Consider the following 20073-nt stretch of genomic DNA (forward strand, 5'->3'; position numbering starts at 1 on the left):
AAGGGGCTTCAAGGTGTAACAACACCGCATACTGTTGGAACTATGAGAAAGGTTTCTGCATTTGGGGTAACGAGTGTAAATTTAAACAGCAATGCAGGACATATGGGGGAGACCATGGCAGTGGAAGATGCACTAAGAATCTGTCCTCCAGAACAGGCCGAACACAAGCATATATCCTCTGTTCATTATCAGTGCTTTTTATCATGAATATTTTCTTTGTTGTAATAAAGCTTACCGCCTATGTTTTCACACATTAATTTGTTTCTGGGTCTGCCATTACATGTGCATGCTATACATATGATTAGTGGGGGGGGGGGTCTTTTTCTGCATACACCAACAGTTCCCTGCACTATGCCACTTGCAAGCTTATTACATTGGGACCCAGAGGTGGAAGCAGGGCCTTAGAAATGAAGGGAGGAAGTGCCTCCTTCATTACAAAGGGAAAGGGGGACAGTCAAACGGCCCTTTTCCTTTGCACCCTTGTATGCAGGTAGGTGACCAGGCCGAAACAAAGGAGAACACCAGACTACCGGGCGCCTGGACCCGTGGGAAGGAGCTGCTGCAGGTAACACTTACCTGAAAAAGGGCATGCATGTCCCCACAACAAAGGAGACCAAAGGACGGCCACCAACTGCACTGGTTGGGCCACCGGTCTCCCAATTAGCATACTGAGGAGTCTCTCTGACCTCAGGCTAATGTGTGCCCATAAGAGGAGACAGCAAAGGCGCTTTCTCGATAATTCTCCCCCAGCACTACAAAGCAGCAGAAGCAAAGCCACACCAAGTGCGGGGGAAAAAACCTGCCCTGCTGGCTCAAATGGACAAGGAAAGACTCTAATGCCTGGTCAAATGTCACAGAAATGCATTAAAATTAAAATGATGTACACAGCTCACCGCTGTCGGAAAAGTCCGAGGTTTTATGGAAAAGCAGCATGGATCAGCCTCGAGTTGGCCCTACGATGGAGCAGGGCCCCGGCTCACCTGACCCCATGTTTCCAAAAAGCATATCTGACGTTGTTTATTATCAGTGCTTTTTATTACGAGTATTTTGTTTTGTGTAATAAAGCTACGGCCTATGTTTTCCCACCTTACTTTGTTTCTGGGTATGTCCTTATAACTGCATGCTATATATATATGTATATGATTGGTTGGGGGGGGGGTTGTTATCTGCATACAACTACCTGCTCACCAACAGTTCCCCGCACTATGCCACTTCCGCTTATGACACACCACCTAGTACAAACATCATGCAGGAAAGGGTGTGTGAAGACGAGGCTGGCTCCGCTTTGCGACCAGTCATGGCAGCTGCAGCACTGGAGGGTTCTGTGAATGCTGCCCAGAGACTGGAGCTGCGAGTCACAATCAGGAGTTGGGGGGGGGGGTGGGGGTTGGGGTTGGGGATGGGGGGGGGCTGCAAACTCCCAGAGGTCAAACAGAGACCGCGACAGGATGGCAGAGTGTATTGTATTCGTTATTTATATAGCGTTCTTTCCCCATTTGTATGGCCTCCATGCGCTTGAGTGGAGCTGCACTGGGGAATGCACCACAGAACTGAGTATCAGCCCTAATACAGCAACAGGAGATCCACGGAGAATGATATGATATGATATGATATGGCATTTGCAACGCGAATATACACAAGTGTTTCAAGGCGCGAATGGGCCTGGTGGGTGTATCAGATATGCTGGGACCCCTCCTGGGGGAAGCCCGGCAGCAGAGCCACCATCCTGGTACCGCGTGGTCATTTAGTGGTTGGGGCCCTGACACTTTTCCTTTGGGGACGCTTAGGAGGGGCTGGGGATGGATGAGGGCTTTGGCTGCTAAGAGGTTCGCCTGAATCCTGTGTGTATCCATCAGCCACACCCCGCCGTTTTGCCTGTGCTCCTGCAGACACTGAAACCCCCGAGAGGTTGTGGCACTATGCCACACTTCTAAGGACCACATTGTCCATTGGCTGAGCCTGACATTCTCTGGGGCTCTGTATACTCCCATATCTGGAAGGTGGGTACAGTGGCCATTCTGCGCCCTGGGGGTTACCTCTCTCTCAGGTTGTTCTTCTGGAGGGGGTCCTTGGTTACTGAGGTACTACCACTGGAGGGGCCTGTGGTGTTTCACCCTTATTGCTACAGTGCTCATTCTGGCTTTCTGCCCCCCCCTGTCATCATGGACCTCCTTGCATCATAAACTTGTTTCTATTTTGTTCACCACTTTTTTCCAAATCACCGAATGTTGTGCATTTTCTGTCCAGTGCCACGATGACGCTTTACAATACATTTTCATTCCTTGAAAATGGGGTAGCAACTAAGGTAGTTTTACCATATGCGAGACAGGTACCACCCAGTCCACTTCCTCGAAGACAGAGAGAAATGAAAACCAGACCGAAGGGGGTCACGCAAGCACCAAAATGGTACGGCAACACAGGGTGACAGAGAGAGAGCTGCTTGTATGGAAGTTGGCAGGCACGATGGCTGAATTAAACACGCATTGGCCTGGCCAACAGTTTTGGCTTTTGCGTAGGAATGGGAAAGGCACTTGCCAGGCGCTGCCATAGTGCTATTAACTGGTCTTTGATTATAGGAGCTGAAAAATAGTGTGAGTACCTGGGCATAAAGAAGCACGGCCTGGCAAATGCCTACTATTTATACACAAGCCAAAACTGCTGGCTTTGCAAATGCTTGTTTTCAACTGCACTTCACTGAAAAACATTTAGTATTTATAAAAGAGTGGATGGGGGCAGACCTGGTTAAGACATTTGTATTACGCCCGTAATGTGTTCACAGCTCCAATTAAGTTGTTAACTCTCAGAAGACTGCTTTGAAAACACACTGACAAGTGCTTTGAGTGCAAAATTTGATGGTAAGGCTTGTTAAACGTAGCTCAAAGAGATCCCAGGAGCATGTGTTTTGGGTGGGGAGGGACAGGAGCTGGGTGGGAATGGACATGGGGATTAGCATGGCTATGGGCAATCAATAAATTGGAAAATAACTAAACAACACCTACAACCTCTCTGTCCCTCCTCACATGCAATTTCTCCCTAGCTGTACTCCAATGCAATAGTTTCAGCCTAACAAGCCAAACAAACAATGAGAACGCATATGCCAGTCATTTATGGTATGGAAAGAGCACTAAGAGTGTGGGCGCAGTCCCTTTGGCTATCAAGAAATAGAAGCCGCTTCATGTGCATACGTCACAGGCATGTGGCGTTACTGCCATTGTGCTTAGAAACCCCCAGCCTAAGCCACAGGTGAGCCACCTACAGAATGGATAACTTGAGGCGTAAGAGGCCAACACGCCACCCGCCTGCCCTATCGGAGGCAGCGAGAAAGAAGAAAGCACAGGCGTGTCTTCCTGGCTTCAACACCAACGGGAGGGGCGCACAATGCCGACATGACAATATTAATCATTCTGTTCCGGAGACACTTATCCAGTTTGGTTTTAACATAGTGGGTAAATTCAGGACTAAAAGTCCCTGACTTGAAAATTAAAACCAGGACTGTATTACTGTGTCCCATATGGCATGGATAATGTTGGCATATATGCAAACTGGTATAATATGATGATTCTCCGAAGTCCATACGTGCCCACATTATCCTTTCCATCCGGTCCTTGTTTTTAATTTGCATTCTGGGACTTGTAGTCCTGGAATTTCACATTATAAATCCAGTACTACAAGTCCCAGAGTGCACCGTTAAAACCAGGACTGGACTAGTGTCTCCCGATGGTATAGATAATGTGGGCATGTAAGCAATTCACAACCGTAAAACGACAGGCCCCATTCCTCTCCACCTGAACACAGCAAAGAAAGGAGCTTGGAGGCGAACACAGCACAGTACACATGCCAACATTATCCATCCATTCGGGAGACACTCGTGCAGTTCTGGTTTTATTAGGACATTTATAATGGGGAAATCTAGGACTACAAGTCCCAGAGTGTAAAGTTAAAGCTGGGCTGGACTAGCATCTAGCACAGAGAATAGACAATGTTAATACGTGTGCACAGGACACACAGAACAAGGTAAGCAGGGGCGCCTCCAAGGGGGGGCCAGGGCCACCCTTATAAAAATGCTGGCCCCCCCATCGGCCACCCCATGAAAAAGCAAAAAAATACAATTTTTTTTCTTCCCCTCTGAACTGTGCATGGACAATAATCACATGTGCAGTTCACTGTGAACACATTTTTTTGTTTGTTGCCGCAGCTCACCACCCGCGATGGACTGGATCAAGCCACGTATGATGGTGGCCCTACCCCCATTGATCGCACAATAAACACAGCCTGAGTGCACGCATTTCTGTTTTGGCTTGCACTTGCAGGCTTTGTTCACTTCCAGGCACTGAAAAGGAGACCTGGGCTGCGGCGCTGAGGGATCGAGTGGTTGTCCTAGGCAAGCACTTCAGAGTTGAGGTATGTGGCACCAGGGGTGGTGCCAGGCATGGGCGTGGGAGGGCTAAAGTCCCCCCTTCTGCAGCTGCCTATTTGCCATGCACAGGCCTGCTCGCTTGACCTCAAGCCGGCGCTCTCCACACCGCTTTATTTTCTCCTCACAAAACTGATTGTGATGGGAGGGAGGAGGCGTTAAAATGTAACAAGCCCATTATTATTAAATAGAACAATTGTGGAGGTGAGACGCCCCTGGAAGAAGAGAATACCTGCTGGCTGCGAGATGCATGCTGGCCACCTTAGCAGGATAATCGGTGTCTCTTTCAGTGAGGCCATTCTCCTTGTACCCATCGTGAAGAGTACACCCTTTGTCAAAAACGTGTTGCTGCGGTGCCTGCCAATTGAAAGAGCAGCTCTTTAAATTGTATCTGGCCTACGTGGCCAGACCATGTCGTATGCGAACCCTGCCACGTCGTCATTTGCCAATCGGCAAAGAGCAGTGCTGCCATCATTGCTGCCTATCCAAAAACAGGGCCCCTCCTGTCACAGCCGTCCCCTGGACTAGAGGCCCATGTTCGGTAACCTTTACTTTCTACCCCCAAATACCTTTGCCCTTCTACCTGCCCATTCGACAGGTGGGAGGCATTTCACTGCCCTACTCTCCACACAAGACACATGATTGCTGCCCACCTTCACCCCACCCTTGACCGAGGCCAGCACTGCACTGCCCTGATCTCCCTACACAATTCTGCTCTCCTCACACACGCAATTTCTTTATACTTACACCTCCTTACGCAATCCCGACCATTCTGTCACCACCCAGAACAAATGAGCTCCTAGGCCTGTTGTGCACAGCTAGATTTGGTCCCTCTATATAGGACTTCTAGAAACATTTAAATTAAATAACTATCAACTTTCCCTCTAATAGATGTGACTCCCCTCATTCTTGTGTGCACTTCAGAATGCTGCATTAAAATAGAAACGAGCACCCCTCTCTAATGCTTCAGAGGATGACAGTGTCCATATTACTTGCCAATATGCTTCAATACACCAAGTCCTTCCCTTCCTTGACATAGTCCTTACAACTTGCGGCACTTTCACCTCTCGAGTCACCTTATGTAAGCAAATAGCTTTCAAATAATACTTTAGTTTAATTCAAATGCGGACTCCAAATAGCACTCCTCCCACTCCCAGAATGCTCTCTTTGGCTAGAAAGCTCCTAAGCATGTGCACAGGCTGGCAGCATTACTTGACAGGGTAGCAGGAGGATTGAGAGTGACAAGAAAGAGTAGGATTTGGAGTAACGCGAATCCCCTGTGGACACTATAGCACCTTCCTCGCCCCAGTTGTAGATATATGAGGCTATAGCAAGCACCATTAAACACACACACTGGAAATGCTGCAACACATTTGCTGAAGACCAGATCCTTAATGAGCAATGCTTTCTGAGCTAAAATGAAGTCCAACAAAGTCTACAACATGAAATGTGTAATGCTTAATGAATGTTAAGGGACACATGCTTACATTGTGGTCCTGCAGATTTTGGGCACTGATACACACCTCCTTTCTGCCCATAAAGCTGCAATGCCACCCGAGTAATGAAATTGGATCACATTAAGTAGTAGAACTTTCTGGTGTCCTTAGTCCAACACAATCATTTGCTTTGCCCATCTGCCTTTGATAGTAGTTGCATGTTTCCAGCTCCATTTCCCTGGAACAAAAGCTACTAACAGTGTGCCAACAGAGCGAAAAGGAGCAACCCTGTGTAAATAGATGGCCCTCCCTAGGTACAACATATGAGGCAGCCCATCAGGGCAGTTTTACAGACTGAAAGTAGGGAGAATATGCTTCAGTGATATATGAAAGGGCATTTACTTACGAACAAACCCACAGTAGAAGTCATTTCAGATGAGGCTCAGAGGAAAGAAGTGCCCCCCAATTTCCCTAAGCAGTGAGTTGAAGTAATAGCCACTAAATAAATAGTGCCATAAATGACAAAAGCTGCAGGTGCACCTTTTGCAGAAGGGTCTAGTCGGGAGACTCACACTCTAAGTGCATGGCATGTTTTACTGCCATTTTTGGGCAATGGAAAGCCTACTTGAGTGTTTGTATGTGATGGTGGGGTTGGAGTGGGGATGGGTGGGGGAGAATACTACAGTGGGGCTGGCCTGGCAGGGTCTTACTGTGGCATGGAATGTTGTACTCGCATTAAGGTCAAAGGCAACATGAGTGTTCTTACATTGGGAGCACATGCTTCCTTATCTTGACTTGGGTCTTTATTATTTTACTGATGTTTAAGGTCAAAGGCAACATACATATTGTTACATGGGGGAATATAACATGATGTGTGCAACATAAATGTTCTTATATGGGGGGATTTGTGTGATGATATGCTATTTATATAGCGCTTTCACCAAAGCGATTTTCAGAGAACATATTTACATCAAATGTATCACCCAGCCGAAGTTTGCACTCATTTAATGAGCTTTATTTATTTATTGCATTTATTCACATTGCGCAAACCCATACGTATCACGGCGGTGGTACAACTTGGTGAGCAGGGAAAACGGTACAGTACAGAGTAAGAGAGGTAACAAGTTGCAAAAGCAACATAATAGTACGAGGTCCATATAGGAGGGTAGAGATCACAGAGATCACATTGAAGTATGAAAGACAGAGTTGGCCTTGCCTGGATTTGAACCTGCGAATCACACTCGGATTACAAAAGCATGCGCTCAGCCCGGTGAGCTATTTTACCGGCTTGCCAGCAAGAGCATGTTTTCTTTCTGTGGCATTGCAGTGTATTACTGGTGTTAAGGCCAAAGGCAACATACGTATTCTAACATTGGGGTGGGGGCATTCGTGCTGCCTGCAAGGCTATATGTTTTTTTACTGTGGCATGACATTTTTTATTGCCGTTAGGGAGCAAATACAACATGATGAGTGTTATTATATGTGGAGTGGGGGATTTTTGTAGCCAGCAAGGATATATTTTCTTAATGTGGCATGGCTCTTTTTTCACTGGCATTAAGGCAAAGCCAACAGGAGTATGTTCTTACATGGGGATTCTGGCGCGTATTGGGAGAGCTAGCATACACATGCTTTGTTATAGTATCGTTACTGGCATTATGGACAAAGCAAACATGATTATTGTCATATATGGAAATATTGGCATATATAGGTGCACCAGAAAGGACATGTGTGAGCACAATCAATATGAAAATGCTTTTTTACACTTGCAGAGTACTGGCATATAGCGGACAAAGGCATTATGAAAATGTGTTTGAAAATGTTCCGGTGCATTGTTGGTGGCTTGGAATCTAACATACTTTTCATGTCTTACCCTACAAAATCGATTGTAAACTGGGTGGTTTTTACCTAATTTATCACAAAGTGTACTGTAAAATGCACTATATTTTAACACATTATTTAAAACCTTTTCTCAAGGGGACAAACCCCCTTTGATTGGTTCGCCCTCCCTCAATACTCTGTCACTCCTATGTATTTGGCTGGGGGCAGAACAAGTGCCCTTCCTTCTGCAGGCTCTTCTTAATGTGGGCCCTACTACATTAGCTCCAGGCCCCACTTGTTACAGAATAACGGCTACGCCTCTGGTGAGTTGGGGTGAAAGATGGATCTAATGGGCCAAAGGAAGGCGTGATATCTACTCAGCCTACTGGGCTTGCAAAGCGGATGTTAGGACGAGGGTGGTTCAGTAGCCCAATAGGTTTAATGTCCGGGCTCACTAACAGTTTTCAAAACTGCCATCCAGCCCCGCCAAAATGTTGAGGCTGGATCCGCCCCTGTTTGGCACCCTGTGTGCCACCCCAAGATTTCCTGTGGCCTCATCAGGCCACCCCTATGAAAAATTTCTGGAGGCGCCACTGAAGGTAAGGAGAGGCAGCGAGCACAGTATGGGCTGCAGGCAGGTTTAGGTGTATGCTTGGATGGGCCTATAGGGCAACAGGGCAATGCCCGACCCAAAAACACAAAATGCTAGTGTGGGTCAGTTTTCTTGGAAAAAGTGGGCCCGTTTTTTGGCCCGCATGGGCCAGTTTGATAAGTGAATTCACCAGTTTTTACCAGTGTTACTGAAAGGTCCAGCTTAGAATGATATGTTTATGAAGGACACTTAAGCATGTTTTGGAACTTTTATGGCAAGAGACATTAAGAGGCGGAAGAAGCATGGACTGCCCTGTAAGGTGGTCGTCCCAGTGGTCCAGTCACCGGGGAGTAGAACCCATCCTCCGCTGTATTTTCTGGAAATGGGGGTGGAGCAGCAAGCTGCAGAGAGGCTCATAGGCCCGAGATATTTGGGGTCTTGATATGATATGATATATGATATAATTATTCCAGCGCCTATACACAATGTGTTTCAAAGCGCTTCAAGGCAAGGGAGGGAACAAGGGAAAATACAATGACATTCTTGCATGCCTGTGTGACCTGCTTATGAAACATACTACAAACAAATAATTGTTCAACTAAGAACATGCTTCTACTGACGAACAAAGTGGCACTTTCTGCATTATTACTTGTGCCACTTTCTCTTTCTTTTTTTCTGTTTAGTAGCATCTGAAGATCAAGTTATTTGGGTTTGATTCATTTTCTTTGCGTTATGATCTATCTATTTTCACTAGTTCTTCATTGTTGACTCATATTTTATTTTTCTCTGCTCAATGGTAATTGTGTTTGTTTCTTCATGTTCACAAAATAGTTTTTTCCCATGTTTGGATCTCCTTGATAAATTCCTTTTCACTTTTAATAACAATTTCTTTTTTCTATTTTTAATAAAATTGACAAATTCATCAAATACTATTTACTCGATTGTTTTCAGCATATAAATAGGCTCTAACTAATTGGGACATCTTCATTGAAACACATCATTTGACTTTGAAATCAATTTAAATAATCCAAATACAATTTGTATAGCATAGTGGATCCCATTGTTGTTGTTTCTTTCTTTAATGTCCCTATCCACTGTTGCTCAGGGTACTCTGCCTACCTTTTTTGTATGAATGATGGTTGAGGGTGAGCAAGTGGCTTCTGAAGGACGCCAGTCTCTGTCACCCCTCCCTACCACCCCAAACATTTATTTTGGGGTCCATTTTCTATTTTGGAAGAGAACTAATAACAATGTAGATTGTGTCACATGGCCTTCCGTGGGGGAAGCTGGCGGGTAGGACACTGAAGACTTGTAGTTACGTTGCAGGAAGACATTTCTTTTTTATTTTATTCATTTATTTATTTATTTCATATGGTTATACAATAACCTTTAACATTAACGACATACAAAGAAAAAGCAACAAGTAAGAGCAGCACAATAGCAACATTTCATCAATAATTACAGGAGAAAAGAGAAGAAAAGGAAGATATGGTTTCTCGTTTCATTCACGAAACGTGCAGATAAGTGTTGATTTCTGCTCACAACTTGTTCGACCCAGAACAATGGCTTGCACATGCCTGACACTCTATTGTAATGGGTTCTTCATAATGCACTCAATACCCAGACATTTCTAAGCGTGGACCCGGGCATCGAACCTGGATTGCTTCACTTCGTCTTGCTTCTAGAGCGAGCACATTGCCCCGGAGCTATCCTCCCAACTCTAAACAGGACATGCACTTTTGGCCAGCTGGACCTTTCCTCAGATGCTCACAATCACACATGTTCTGGGGGCAACGGATGCATGGGACTGAGAGCGACTGAAGCAGATGTCCGAGACTTCTTTGGAATGGATTCGAATTGGAGAGGAAAAACATGTTTCATCACAACGCCGCACGCCCACAAGACGTAAACGCGGCCACTGCACAGTGTTCAGGGCCTATGGATCTTACCACACGAGCGTGAGGCAGCACGTGATTCTGCACATGGCTGGAGTGCGGAACAGGTCCAAGGGTGTGGGCCGTGCGCTTCCTCCCGACGTGCCCTTCTGGATTTCTGCTTTCAGAGTCTGGGGAGGAAAGGTCGGAGTGAATTAGAATCTCAACTTGCCAATACATGGAGTAAACATCGGTGACATCCTCCTCCGGGCAGAGACGCATCAGTGCTGGCCCAGAATGATTATTCGGAAAAACACAGCAGGCTGATTCCCAAATAATCCTGTTTCACCAGGTATTACTTACTCATATGCCAACTCTTAACTAACTCCTGAAATTGATATGCACAATGAAACTCCACCAATATGCTACTGTCCTAAAATACTTCTGATTCTCAAAAAAAGGGCCTCAAACAACCACAATTGGTGGTTTGACATGCATGCCTTTGTCCACAGTAACATACACAAACCAACACAATTTACAAAACCTGTGCATAAACATTTTCATCTCTATTTTCCAGCCCATATGTCTCCTTACGTCACTCATCACATACATTTTCATGCACGTATAATTATTTTTCAGCTCGCATGGAATACTTATTTATTTTATTTCATTTATTTTGCACGTGTAGCGGCACACTTAGCTCTGGGGCATCTAGGACTAGCACAAGTTACAGTTACAGACAGGTTACATTGGGAATACAAGAATAAGCTTAAATCTTTCAGGATGACAAAGACATTCATTAAAGACATGCGCCACCTACTGGGTCCTCATTAAACCACAATAGCCGTGCGGGATCGCAGCCAGGCAAAAGTGTGGAACTGTAACAGACTAGACCGCAGAGTGACGGAATTTCGCCAGACCTGTATTTGATATAAATAGCAAAAATGAGAAAGGTCATGGGATACCTGGCTGATGAATGAAGGGTGAACACACTCTTGTGAGGGTTACACCTTGGCAAGTGTGTACACGTTACTGTAAATGAATTCTGACAAAAATGCATCAGGACAATTCTGAGTACTGCAGTCAGATTTTTAATAAAACTGCAGTGTACGTGTTTGTAGATACACTTAACTAGGAGTTACACAAGATACAACAGTATTTACACATTTTTCTGATATAGTGACCAATTTGTAAGTGACAAATGTCAAATATTTGTAGTGTCTTTCCAATGCTTACACATCCACTGAGGGGTCCTTGGGAAGGAGACCAGTGGATTTAGTGAGGTGATAGCATGTAATAATCAGCACATATGCATCAAAACAATGTAGGGTTGAACAAGGACAACACAGAGAATAGTGTTTCGGCCAGAAGGTGAGCTAGGATGAGCTCTGATGGTGTGGCCTTCATCAGGATGAGATATTCATAAGCAGGAAGTATCTTGTGCGGTCTGTTGAGATAAACAGATGAGATGTTATAGGAGTGGGCACATTCGTGAGTATCTAGCACAGGTAGAGGTATAAATACATGAAGTACCGGTGCTTACCAGAACTTGGGAGCGCAGTGGCTCAGGGAGTGGCAGTGTCAGGAGTACACTGGAGGATTTTCGAGGTTCTAGAAGTGGCCGTTCCTGTGGAAGGAGGAAGGACATGGGGGCTGTGTTAAGCCATAAAGAGTGGGGGAGCAACTAACGGTTAAAAAAAAGGGTAAGAGCAAAGCTTACCTTAAGGAGGCCTGTTACCATGCAAATTATGGGTGGAACAGGCTGGCGTGATAAATATGCAAAGTCAACCGCAAGCGTGAGGGGGTGCGGAAAAAAGGACACAAGGGCTCAGATTGCAGGCCTCGGAGTATAGTAGGTGTCATGGTGCACGTGAGGGCTGGTGAGGCGTGCAGGTCACAAATGGCCACGAATGAGGTGTGGCGGATATAATCACGGGTGGGTAACATAACATGTGTGTCCCACGAGGGGGTAGGTCTAAGCATGGCTTGAAAGTGGACAGAAGTGCGAATGCGTTGTGTTCGCGGTGTCAAAACGTCCGTGATGCTGAAAGGAGTCATTACAACCTTAAAAACCCAGGTGGCGGATTAGCATGATCGTCAGTGTAGGATGGCATGCGGGGGAGAAAAAGGTGAAAGTCTAAAAATGGAGGCTGGGCTTCCGTTCTAAAGTGAGACATGCAGCCGAGCAATGGGTGCAAGGGATCACATAACTGCAGTGGTTGCATGCGCGTGTACTCACCTAGGGTAAAAGGAAGGATAAGCGCTGCAGAGCAAGCTGTCAGCGGTCGCGGTCCCTGGCTGCGCATGGAGTGAGCGGGGGAGCTGACTGCGATTAAATGGGGCGAGCGGCCATGATGAGGTGCGCGAGGCAGGGGTGCCCGTGAGGGTGCCTGACCGGAAATTAGTGCCTGGTTCCAAAGTTAAAGTGAAGAACACACTCAGCCATGGGAGGGCATACTGGTGAGTACGCACACGCATGGAATGATGCGTGACTCAGATTGGTTGTCCATATACAGGCAGGCGGGTGGAGGAAGCCTCACTGCCAGACTAGGATGCTGATTGGTCGGAGTAAAGGGTATGGTGGTAATGGTGCCCAGAGATGCTGAAGATGGGTAAATAAATGGAATGGATGTTGTTGGCATAACAACATGTTTAGGTGACACAGATCATGATACATATTTACACAAAGTGAGCAGTAGGTACTGCAGTAGGAAACTGTTGGGCATATCTGCACGGTCAAAGTTCAAGGAATAGTCCAAAGTGCAGTGGTGCCAAACAAGAAGTAAATGGCCTTGTGGTCAGGAAATGCCCCATTATTGATGGTAGTTATGTTAGCAGTGACACAGGAAAAGGCACATGCTTGCAGAATAAGGTTGCGTTACAAGGTCCAGCAGTGCCACATGAGGTCAAATCGGAGTGGATGCATTGTCTCAATTACAGGAAGTGTTTCCACTCTACGCAAATGTTTAAACCTGACCGGACAGAATTTAATTTGTGCACCCATTTCTGTTCTAAACGAGTTAAGATTCTGTCGAGGTCTCCCCCTCTGATGGTGGCAGTAACTTTCTGTATTACCAGCCATTTGAGGTCCATATTGGTGTGATTTTTCTTGACAAAATGATCTACAAGGGGTTTGTCAGGTACTTTGTTTTTTATGCACGAGCGGTGCTCGCAGATCCTGGTCTTGACTGGTCTCATGGTTTTGCCCACGTAAATGAGTCCACAAGGACAGGTTAAAACATATATGACATGTTTCGTATTGCAATTGGTGTGATCCTGCAGAGTCCAATTGATGTCATTATGTTGGATTATTTTGGTAGTTTCCGTGAATTGGCAGACCGTACATTGGCCACACCGGTAGTGGCCTTGTACGGTTGGGAGATTCCATAGAGTGCTGGTAGACTTGGTGGGTTCGAAAGACGCTACAAATATTTGACATTTGTCACTTACAAATTGGTCACTATACCAGAAAAATGTGTAAATACTGTTGTATCTTGTGTAACTCCTAGTTAAGTGTATTTACAAACACGTACACTGCAGTTTTATGAAAAATCTGACTGCAGTACTCAGAATTGTCCTGATACATTTTTGTCAGAATTCATTTACAGTAACGTGTACACACTTGCCACGGTGTAACCCCCATAGGAGTGTGTTCACCCTTCGTTCATCAGCCAGGTATCCCATGACCTTGCTCATTTTTGCTCTTTAATACGTTACTACTCACCTGGGTAGAGCGAGGCATCAACCAGGTGCCCTTTTTGATAAACATTTGATATAGATAGTTCATGCAGTGTCAAAGGCCACACTGCGCATGCGCCGGTAAATCCGCACCTGGTGGAGCCCGGGGCCACATTGGCTGTGCAGGGCATTGGAGACTGGGTAAGGTACGCTGGTGCATCGGAGATACATACAAATTGGAAGGCATCTCGGGAACAACATGGAACTATAGTTAAGAGATGCATTGTAGGTAGCGACTGGGATGCGGAACAAGGCAGACGCCTAATCCAATGGCGATTACGTCAATACTGGTTCCGCCATCACCAAATGGCTACCTTGCTCGCCGGCACAGGTGGGAGGGGTGCAGTGTTGACCCCAGATTGAGTGGGTGCCCACCAGAGAAAGAAAACATGGTGGCCTGAGCACTTTGCGGCTGGTGGAGAATCGTGAGCAGGTGGGTCTCTCTGGAGGTGAAGCGGCACAGGAGCGGCTCAGGCGGGTCCAACCCCGGGTGCAATTGCAGCGCATCAGAGAAGTGAGCGGCAGGCCAGGCGCTCCTGTTGCGGCAGATGGTGGAGCTCCAGCGCGGCCGATTTGGAGTTGAGGAGGCTGAGAAGTGGCTCTGGCGGAGTCTCCGAGCCTCGAACAGCCGACTGACCATTGTGCTTCTCGCGTGGACGTGCCTGCAGACCTGGTCGGGGGAGGTGAAAACCTTGGCGGGTGTATTAGTGATATCACTCCCAAGCAAGGTTGAGAGGAACATTGTGGCGCCAGTTGCACTTCAGCAGTTAATAACCATATTTACCGTTAGTAACCATTATTACACCTGTAGTGTGCTTACAACTCCAATTAGGTCCTGAACTCTCAGAAGACTGCTTTGAAAAAAACACTGACAGGCACTTAGAGTGAAAAGTTTGATGGTGAGCCTTGTTTAAAGCGAGATGAAAGAGTTCCCATGAGGAGGTGTTTTGGCCAGGAACTGGGTGGATATGGCCATGGGGAATAGCATGGACATGGGCAGTCAATGGGTGGAAAAATAGCCAAAAAACACTTACACACTTTATGTCCCTCCTCATATGGCTTTTCTCCCTATATGTATTCTAATGGAAATAGTTTTGCCTTATAGGTAGTGCTAAAGAAGCAAACAATAGCCCAAACTGAAAGAGAACATTTCATGACAAGGAAGTGAAATAGAAGGTAGTATTAGATTTGAAAAAGTCATCGGTACGTGGCAACCACGCCATTTAAATGTTTAAATACACATGACAAGATATTTATAACGCGCTTAATACCCAGAGGTTTCTAAGCGCGGACATGTTGTTCCCCGTCGTCTTGCTCCCAGGGTGAGCAGGTTGCCCCTGAGCTATCCTCGCGAGACGTGAGCCTGCACATCCGTCTAGGCAATCATTGGTAGATTAAATGTAGGACAGATGACAATGTGAAGTAGGGAGGCATTGGGTCATCAAGAGGGGGTGGCACTGGCAGAGCTGCGCATCTAAATATAGCCTGCAAATGTGCCTGATCCATTGACATGCGATACTGGACTCCTAGCAAGCCAGAAATGCTGGGCTCTCTGCATGTGGAGAAGTGGGGGCGCCAGTGATTAACGGCCGGCTAGTAGCTTGCCACTAGAACATGATTCCTAATTTGAGATACCGTTGAGCGTCATCTGTAGCATTCACAGCTTGCACCTAGAATGTTCTAGTGTAACTCAAGTGTGTTCACACACCTTTCTAAGACTTTTTGGGACCACAGGGTGGAGAGTCGTGTTTTTGATTATTGATGTATTCATATTATTTGATTAAATGAATACCACATATGCATCACAAGGGTGTGTTGTATTTACAGGCCATACGGGTGGGGGGTTGGTATTACATTTAAACATAATGCTTTTCACCATGTGTGTCTATCGTCACACGTGTCCCCAAGTTCTTGCTGCAAGGCTCTTGCATTCCTTGAATCACATCAGCCAGGTGGACCCTCCTCTTCCTGCTCCTGGCCACAGTCCGGATCCGGCAGCACCAGGTCAGGCGGGCACCCGGCACGTGATCGTTATACTGTGCAACACGCAGCACAGCATGACATATTTTCATACCTTTTCTTGCCTGTGCTGCAGTGCCTTCCCTGTGCAATGCAGGCACCGGGACTAGCATTCCAGGAGCCCAAATCACCGGTATAGGGGAGCGGCAGGGTCTCAGGTCTGCATACGTGTCCAGCTATACTTTTCCTAATACTGAGTGCTGGGGTCCCAGATGGGTGCAAGGAGTCATGGCTGGAGCGGGGATCTGGGGTCTGCTGTATGGTAACATTGAATAAAGTCTTTGTGACGCAAAACACAGACATGGGATCATAAGCAGGGACGCTGTGCATGCAGTTTTTGGGAATGACTTCTATTTTACACGACACATCCCTCACCATGGGCTTGACATTGTTATCATTGTTTGACAGCACGCAGGGAAGAGGACGAGAGAGGGAGAAAAGTTGTGTGTGGCACCTGAAGCCCTGGGGCGGAAGTGGGAATCAAAATGAGTTGATAGTCATCTCCTTAGCAGCCAGGGCTCTGGGTTTGGCTGAGGGCCTCCATGAAACTGTGTAGGCTGCCGCCGTTCCAGAGAATCATGCAGTCGATCCGAGAACCTGGGCACGGTATGTCTAAGTGAAGGCCCCATTCATTGTGTTATGTGGAGACCTCAATATTAAATGTATTCATGAGGCCGGAACTACAATGTCACTAACAGCCTTGTCCAAGAAAGTGATACTGTTGGTGAATGAATTGAAGGAGAGAGACACATCTTCATGGTCGGGGATATCCCGGCTCGAACAACATGGGCAAGAGGTCACCAACATTATTCCCACCTGGACTACTTTTTGTCTTTGGGGGAATGTTTAAACTGGTGAACTCTCTGATGGTGAAGCCCATGGTAGAGAGTGATCACCATCTACTGGTGTTATAATGGAATGTGAAACTGAGGGAACCCCAAGGTGGGGTGGCGGGGGCAGTCCAAGGGAATCAGACAGGGAACCGCCTTCATATCCTCCCAAGCAAAGTGCCTGCAATCGTATCTAAATATAATCAGCCTCTAGCAGCCACACACATAGGAGTAGAATACTCCGGCCTGTTGATGGAGTTTCAAAATCATCATAAATCTGGCCATAGGCAAGGAACCAAAAGATTACAGTTCTTTAACAGAGAGCTGGTTATCGATAGGAGACACTTTAGAGCTGATCTAATGAGAATTAACCAATCAAATGAAGGAGTCAAAATTGCCTTAAAAAAAAGAAAGCAGCATTATAGAAATTGGCTTGGACCACTATGGCTTTGCACCTTCAAAAAGATGCTGAAACAATGTTGAAGGGGATCTCTAAGAGAAACACACAAGATCTCTGGGTGCTATTAAATGATAACGATTAATATCAAAATTCTAGTACTGTTTTGGCAGTAACTGAGGAAAATTGCATCACCCACTTCTCCCAATTATCTGCGGCGCCTAAAGATGTGAACACCTCGAGAATTAAGTCCTGAGATGAAAGGTGGCCAATTGAATTCAACAAAGAGGATATTTTTATATTAATAAAAAATCTTAACCCCTCAAGAGCTGCTGGCCCTGATGGCCTGAATTATAATCTGATTAGGCAAAATCCAGAAGCTTGGGCAGATTTTTGCATCCTTCTATTTGATCAGATCCTAGAGCAAAGATCAATTCCTTTGTCATGGAAATCCACGCTGATTGTTCCTATATTCAAGAAGGGCGATAGAGAAAATCCACATACCTATAGACCTATCACCCTCTTGGATAATTTAGGGAAAATCTTTGCCTCGATTTTGTTGCAGCATTTAAATCAATGGGCTCTGGTCTTTTGGACCCCAGACAAACAGGTTTCGTAAAAAGGTGTAGGAATTTACCTTAATCTAATGATACTAAACGCGATGAAATGAAGAGCCTTGAAGACAAAAGTTTAGCTGTACATTGCTTTTATAGACCTTGAGCAGTCGTTTGATAGTATTAATAGAGATATGGTGTGGGCCAAATTAACCTCTTGGGCATGTCCACCTGCCCGTGTGGAGGCGATCAAAGATTTTTATACAGAAACAGAGATCCAGGTCAGACTGTCTGCATAGGGGGTTCTGTCTGAAACAATACACACATTCAGGGGACTGAAACAAGGCTGCCTGCTGGCTCCTATACTTTTAAATGTATATTTCTCTGATGGCTATGAGCCAACGGGATAAGCAAGCGTTTCCACCTGAAATCTATGGTCAAAACGTCCCCTGGATTATGAGTGGATTATGTATGGTGAGGACCTGGTCATCATGGACCAGACGCCTACTGGGCTGCAGCTTAGGTTGAATCAGTTAGTAGCCTATCTGAAGGAAAATGATATACGCAGAAAGCCCAAGAAGATGAAGCTCATGGTACTTCTGGTAGATAGGGGAAAGAGATCCCCCAAATTTAGGTGGTTCGTGGGACAGGAACTTCTGGAATGCATTAACCAGATGACGTACCTGAGGTTGTCCACCAACCTAAGTTCCATTGAGATTCGATGGATGGACAATGTGAGACTGAAGTGTAAAAGGGTGACAACTCGGGCTGTAATGTTGCATAAAAGGTATGGGAAATTCTCATTACTTCCAATAGTGACATTCTATAAACAGAAGGTTATTTATGTGCTAGTTCATGGGGCAGAGACTGCACTCAACCTGCCAATACAATTTTGGGAGTTTTTGGAGGGCTACTACTGGAAGCAGGTTTTACATCTCCCTCAATCTTTGCCGATTGCTTCAATAAGGTATGAGTTGGGGCTTCAATCCATTCATTCGATCATTTGGTGGACATTTCTGGCCCTGTTTAAGAAGTGCATAGAATTGGAGCCAATCCCTCCTTTTGAGACTCTGAGCAATAAGAGAAAGGGGAATAGGGATTGGTTGGTAGATACCTGGAAGCATACGTGTGAGGAAAGGCTTTTAAGCCTGGAACTAACCTGGATAATTCTATTAGAAACTCCTGACAAGATAAAGAAGAGGATGATGGTCCAGGATTGGATTCTAACTCAGGATATGATATGATATGATATGGCATTTATAACGCGCCTTTACACAAGTGTTTCAAGGTGCGACGAGGCAAGGGAGTGGGAAGACAGAGACAACAATCTTACTAGGCCAGGTGACATTGAGATCCTGTAAGTGCAGGGGAGGGGAGAAAAGGAAAAGTGCAGGGGCAAGGTATAGGGGGCAGTGCAGTACATAGGATAACAGTAAAATAAATAAGACAATAAAGACAATAAATAAAAGGTTCGGCCAGCTGCTGGCAAGTGCAAGGGTAAGTGCAGACATCAGGGGCCTCATCAGGACCCAGGCGGTAAGGGTTTAACGGCACCGCAAAAAAGATGGCGGCGCCGTTAACCCCTTACCGCCTAATTACGAGGTCCCTTTGCGGGTCCCGACCTTAACAGCTGGTTTTTACCAGCCGTTAAGGATTGGACCCGCAAAGGGACCTTGGAGGTATTTACGGTACCGCAATTTGCGGTACCGTAACTACCGCCTTCCCCATTTCCATTGAGCCCTATGGGGGCAAACATGGGAATGGGGAAGAGCCAATGGTGAATGGGGAATTACCAACCTTGGAATGGGGCGGTAATTCCGCCATTCACCATGGCGCAATCGGTAAAATACTGGCGGCAACCATGGCGCTACTAGCGCCATGGTTACCACCTGGGTCGTAATGACCCCCCAGGTGTCAAGTGCTGGTAGGGGGCTGTAGGGATACAGAAAAATTCCCCGAGTGCAAGGGTTGCTAGGGGGCAGTGCAGGTGTGCAACTGGCGGGGAGGGGACCTGGGCCAGAGATCAGAGGGTAGCCAGGTAACCAGTGCAATTTCAGTTTCAGGCAGGAATTTAGCAGGAGGGAGGAGGAGAAAAAGCAGAAGCAAAGAGGAAGGTCTTGAGGTGCTTCCGGAACCGGAGATGGTTCTCCTCAAGTTTCAGGAGATAAGGTAAACCTATAAATTAACATTAAGTATGGGCCTGGAACGGCGATCGATCAATCAGCTTCCGGCCTACCTCACTAAACTCCCCTCCCTACCAAGATATGTTCATGAGACTAAGATTGAATATCCTGCCTACTCGAGAAGTTTCACCTCTCTGAGACAGATAAGAAAAAAAGATGTATGCTTTAGGTATTGGTGCGAAAAGGAAATAATTGAGACACCTGATAATGGAATGCAC

The 20073-nt window shown here is 46.1% G+C and overlaps 1 protein-coding gene across 2 annotated transcripts in view; it reads right to left on the reverse strand.

Moving 5' to 3' along the window:
• Positions 1-20073, reverse strand: part of LOC138566964 (solute carrier family 22 member 6-B-like) — a 356440-nt gene that overhangs the window by 101474 nt on the left and 234893 nt on the right. For both annotated transcript variants that reach the window (XM_069644749.1, XM_069644748.1), the window contains exon 6: positions 10210-10325. In XM_069644749.1, coding sequence (XP_069500850.1) covers positions 10210-10325 — 116 coding nt within the window. The remainder of the gene's footprint in view (positions 1-10209; positions 10326-20073) is intronic.

The sequence above is a fragment of the Ambystoma mexicanum genome, chromosome 2p (assembly GCF_040938575.1).
Source record: "Ambystoma mexicanum isolate Mex_15411 chromosome 2p, UKY_AmexF1_1, whole genome shotgun sequence".
Taxonomy (NCBI): Eukaryota; Metazoa; Chordata; class Amphibia; order Caudata; family Ambystomatidae; genus Ambystoma; species Ambystoma mexicanum.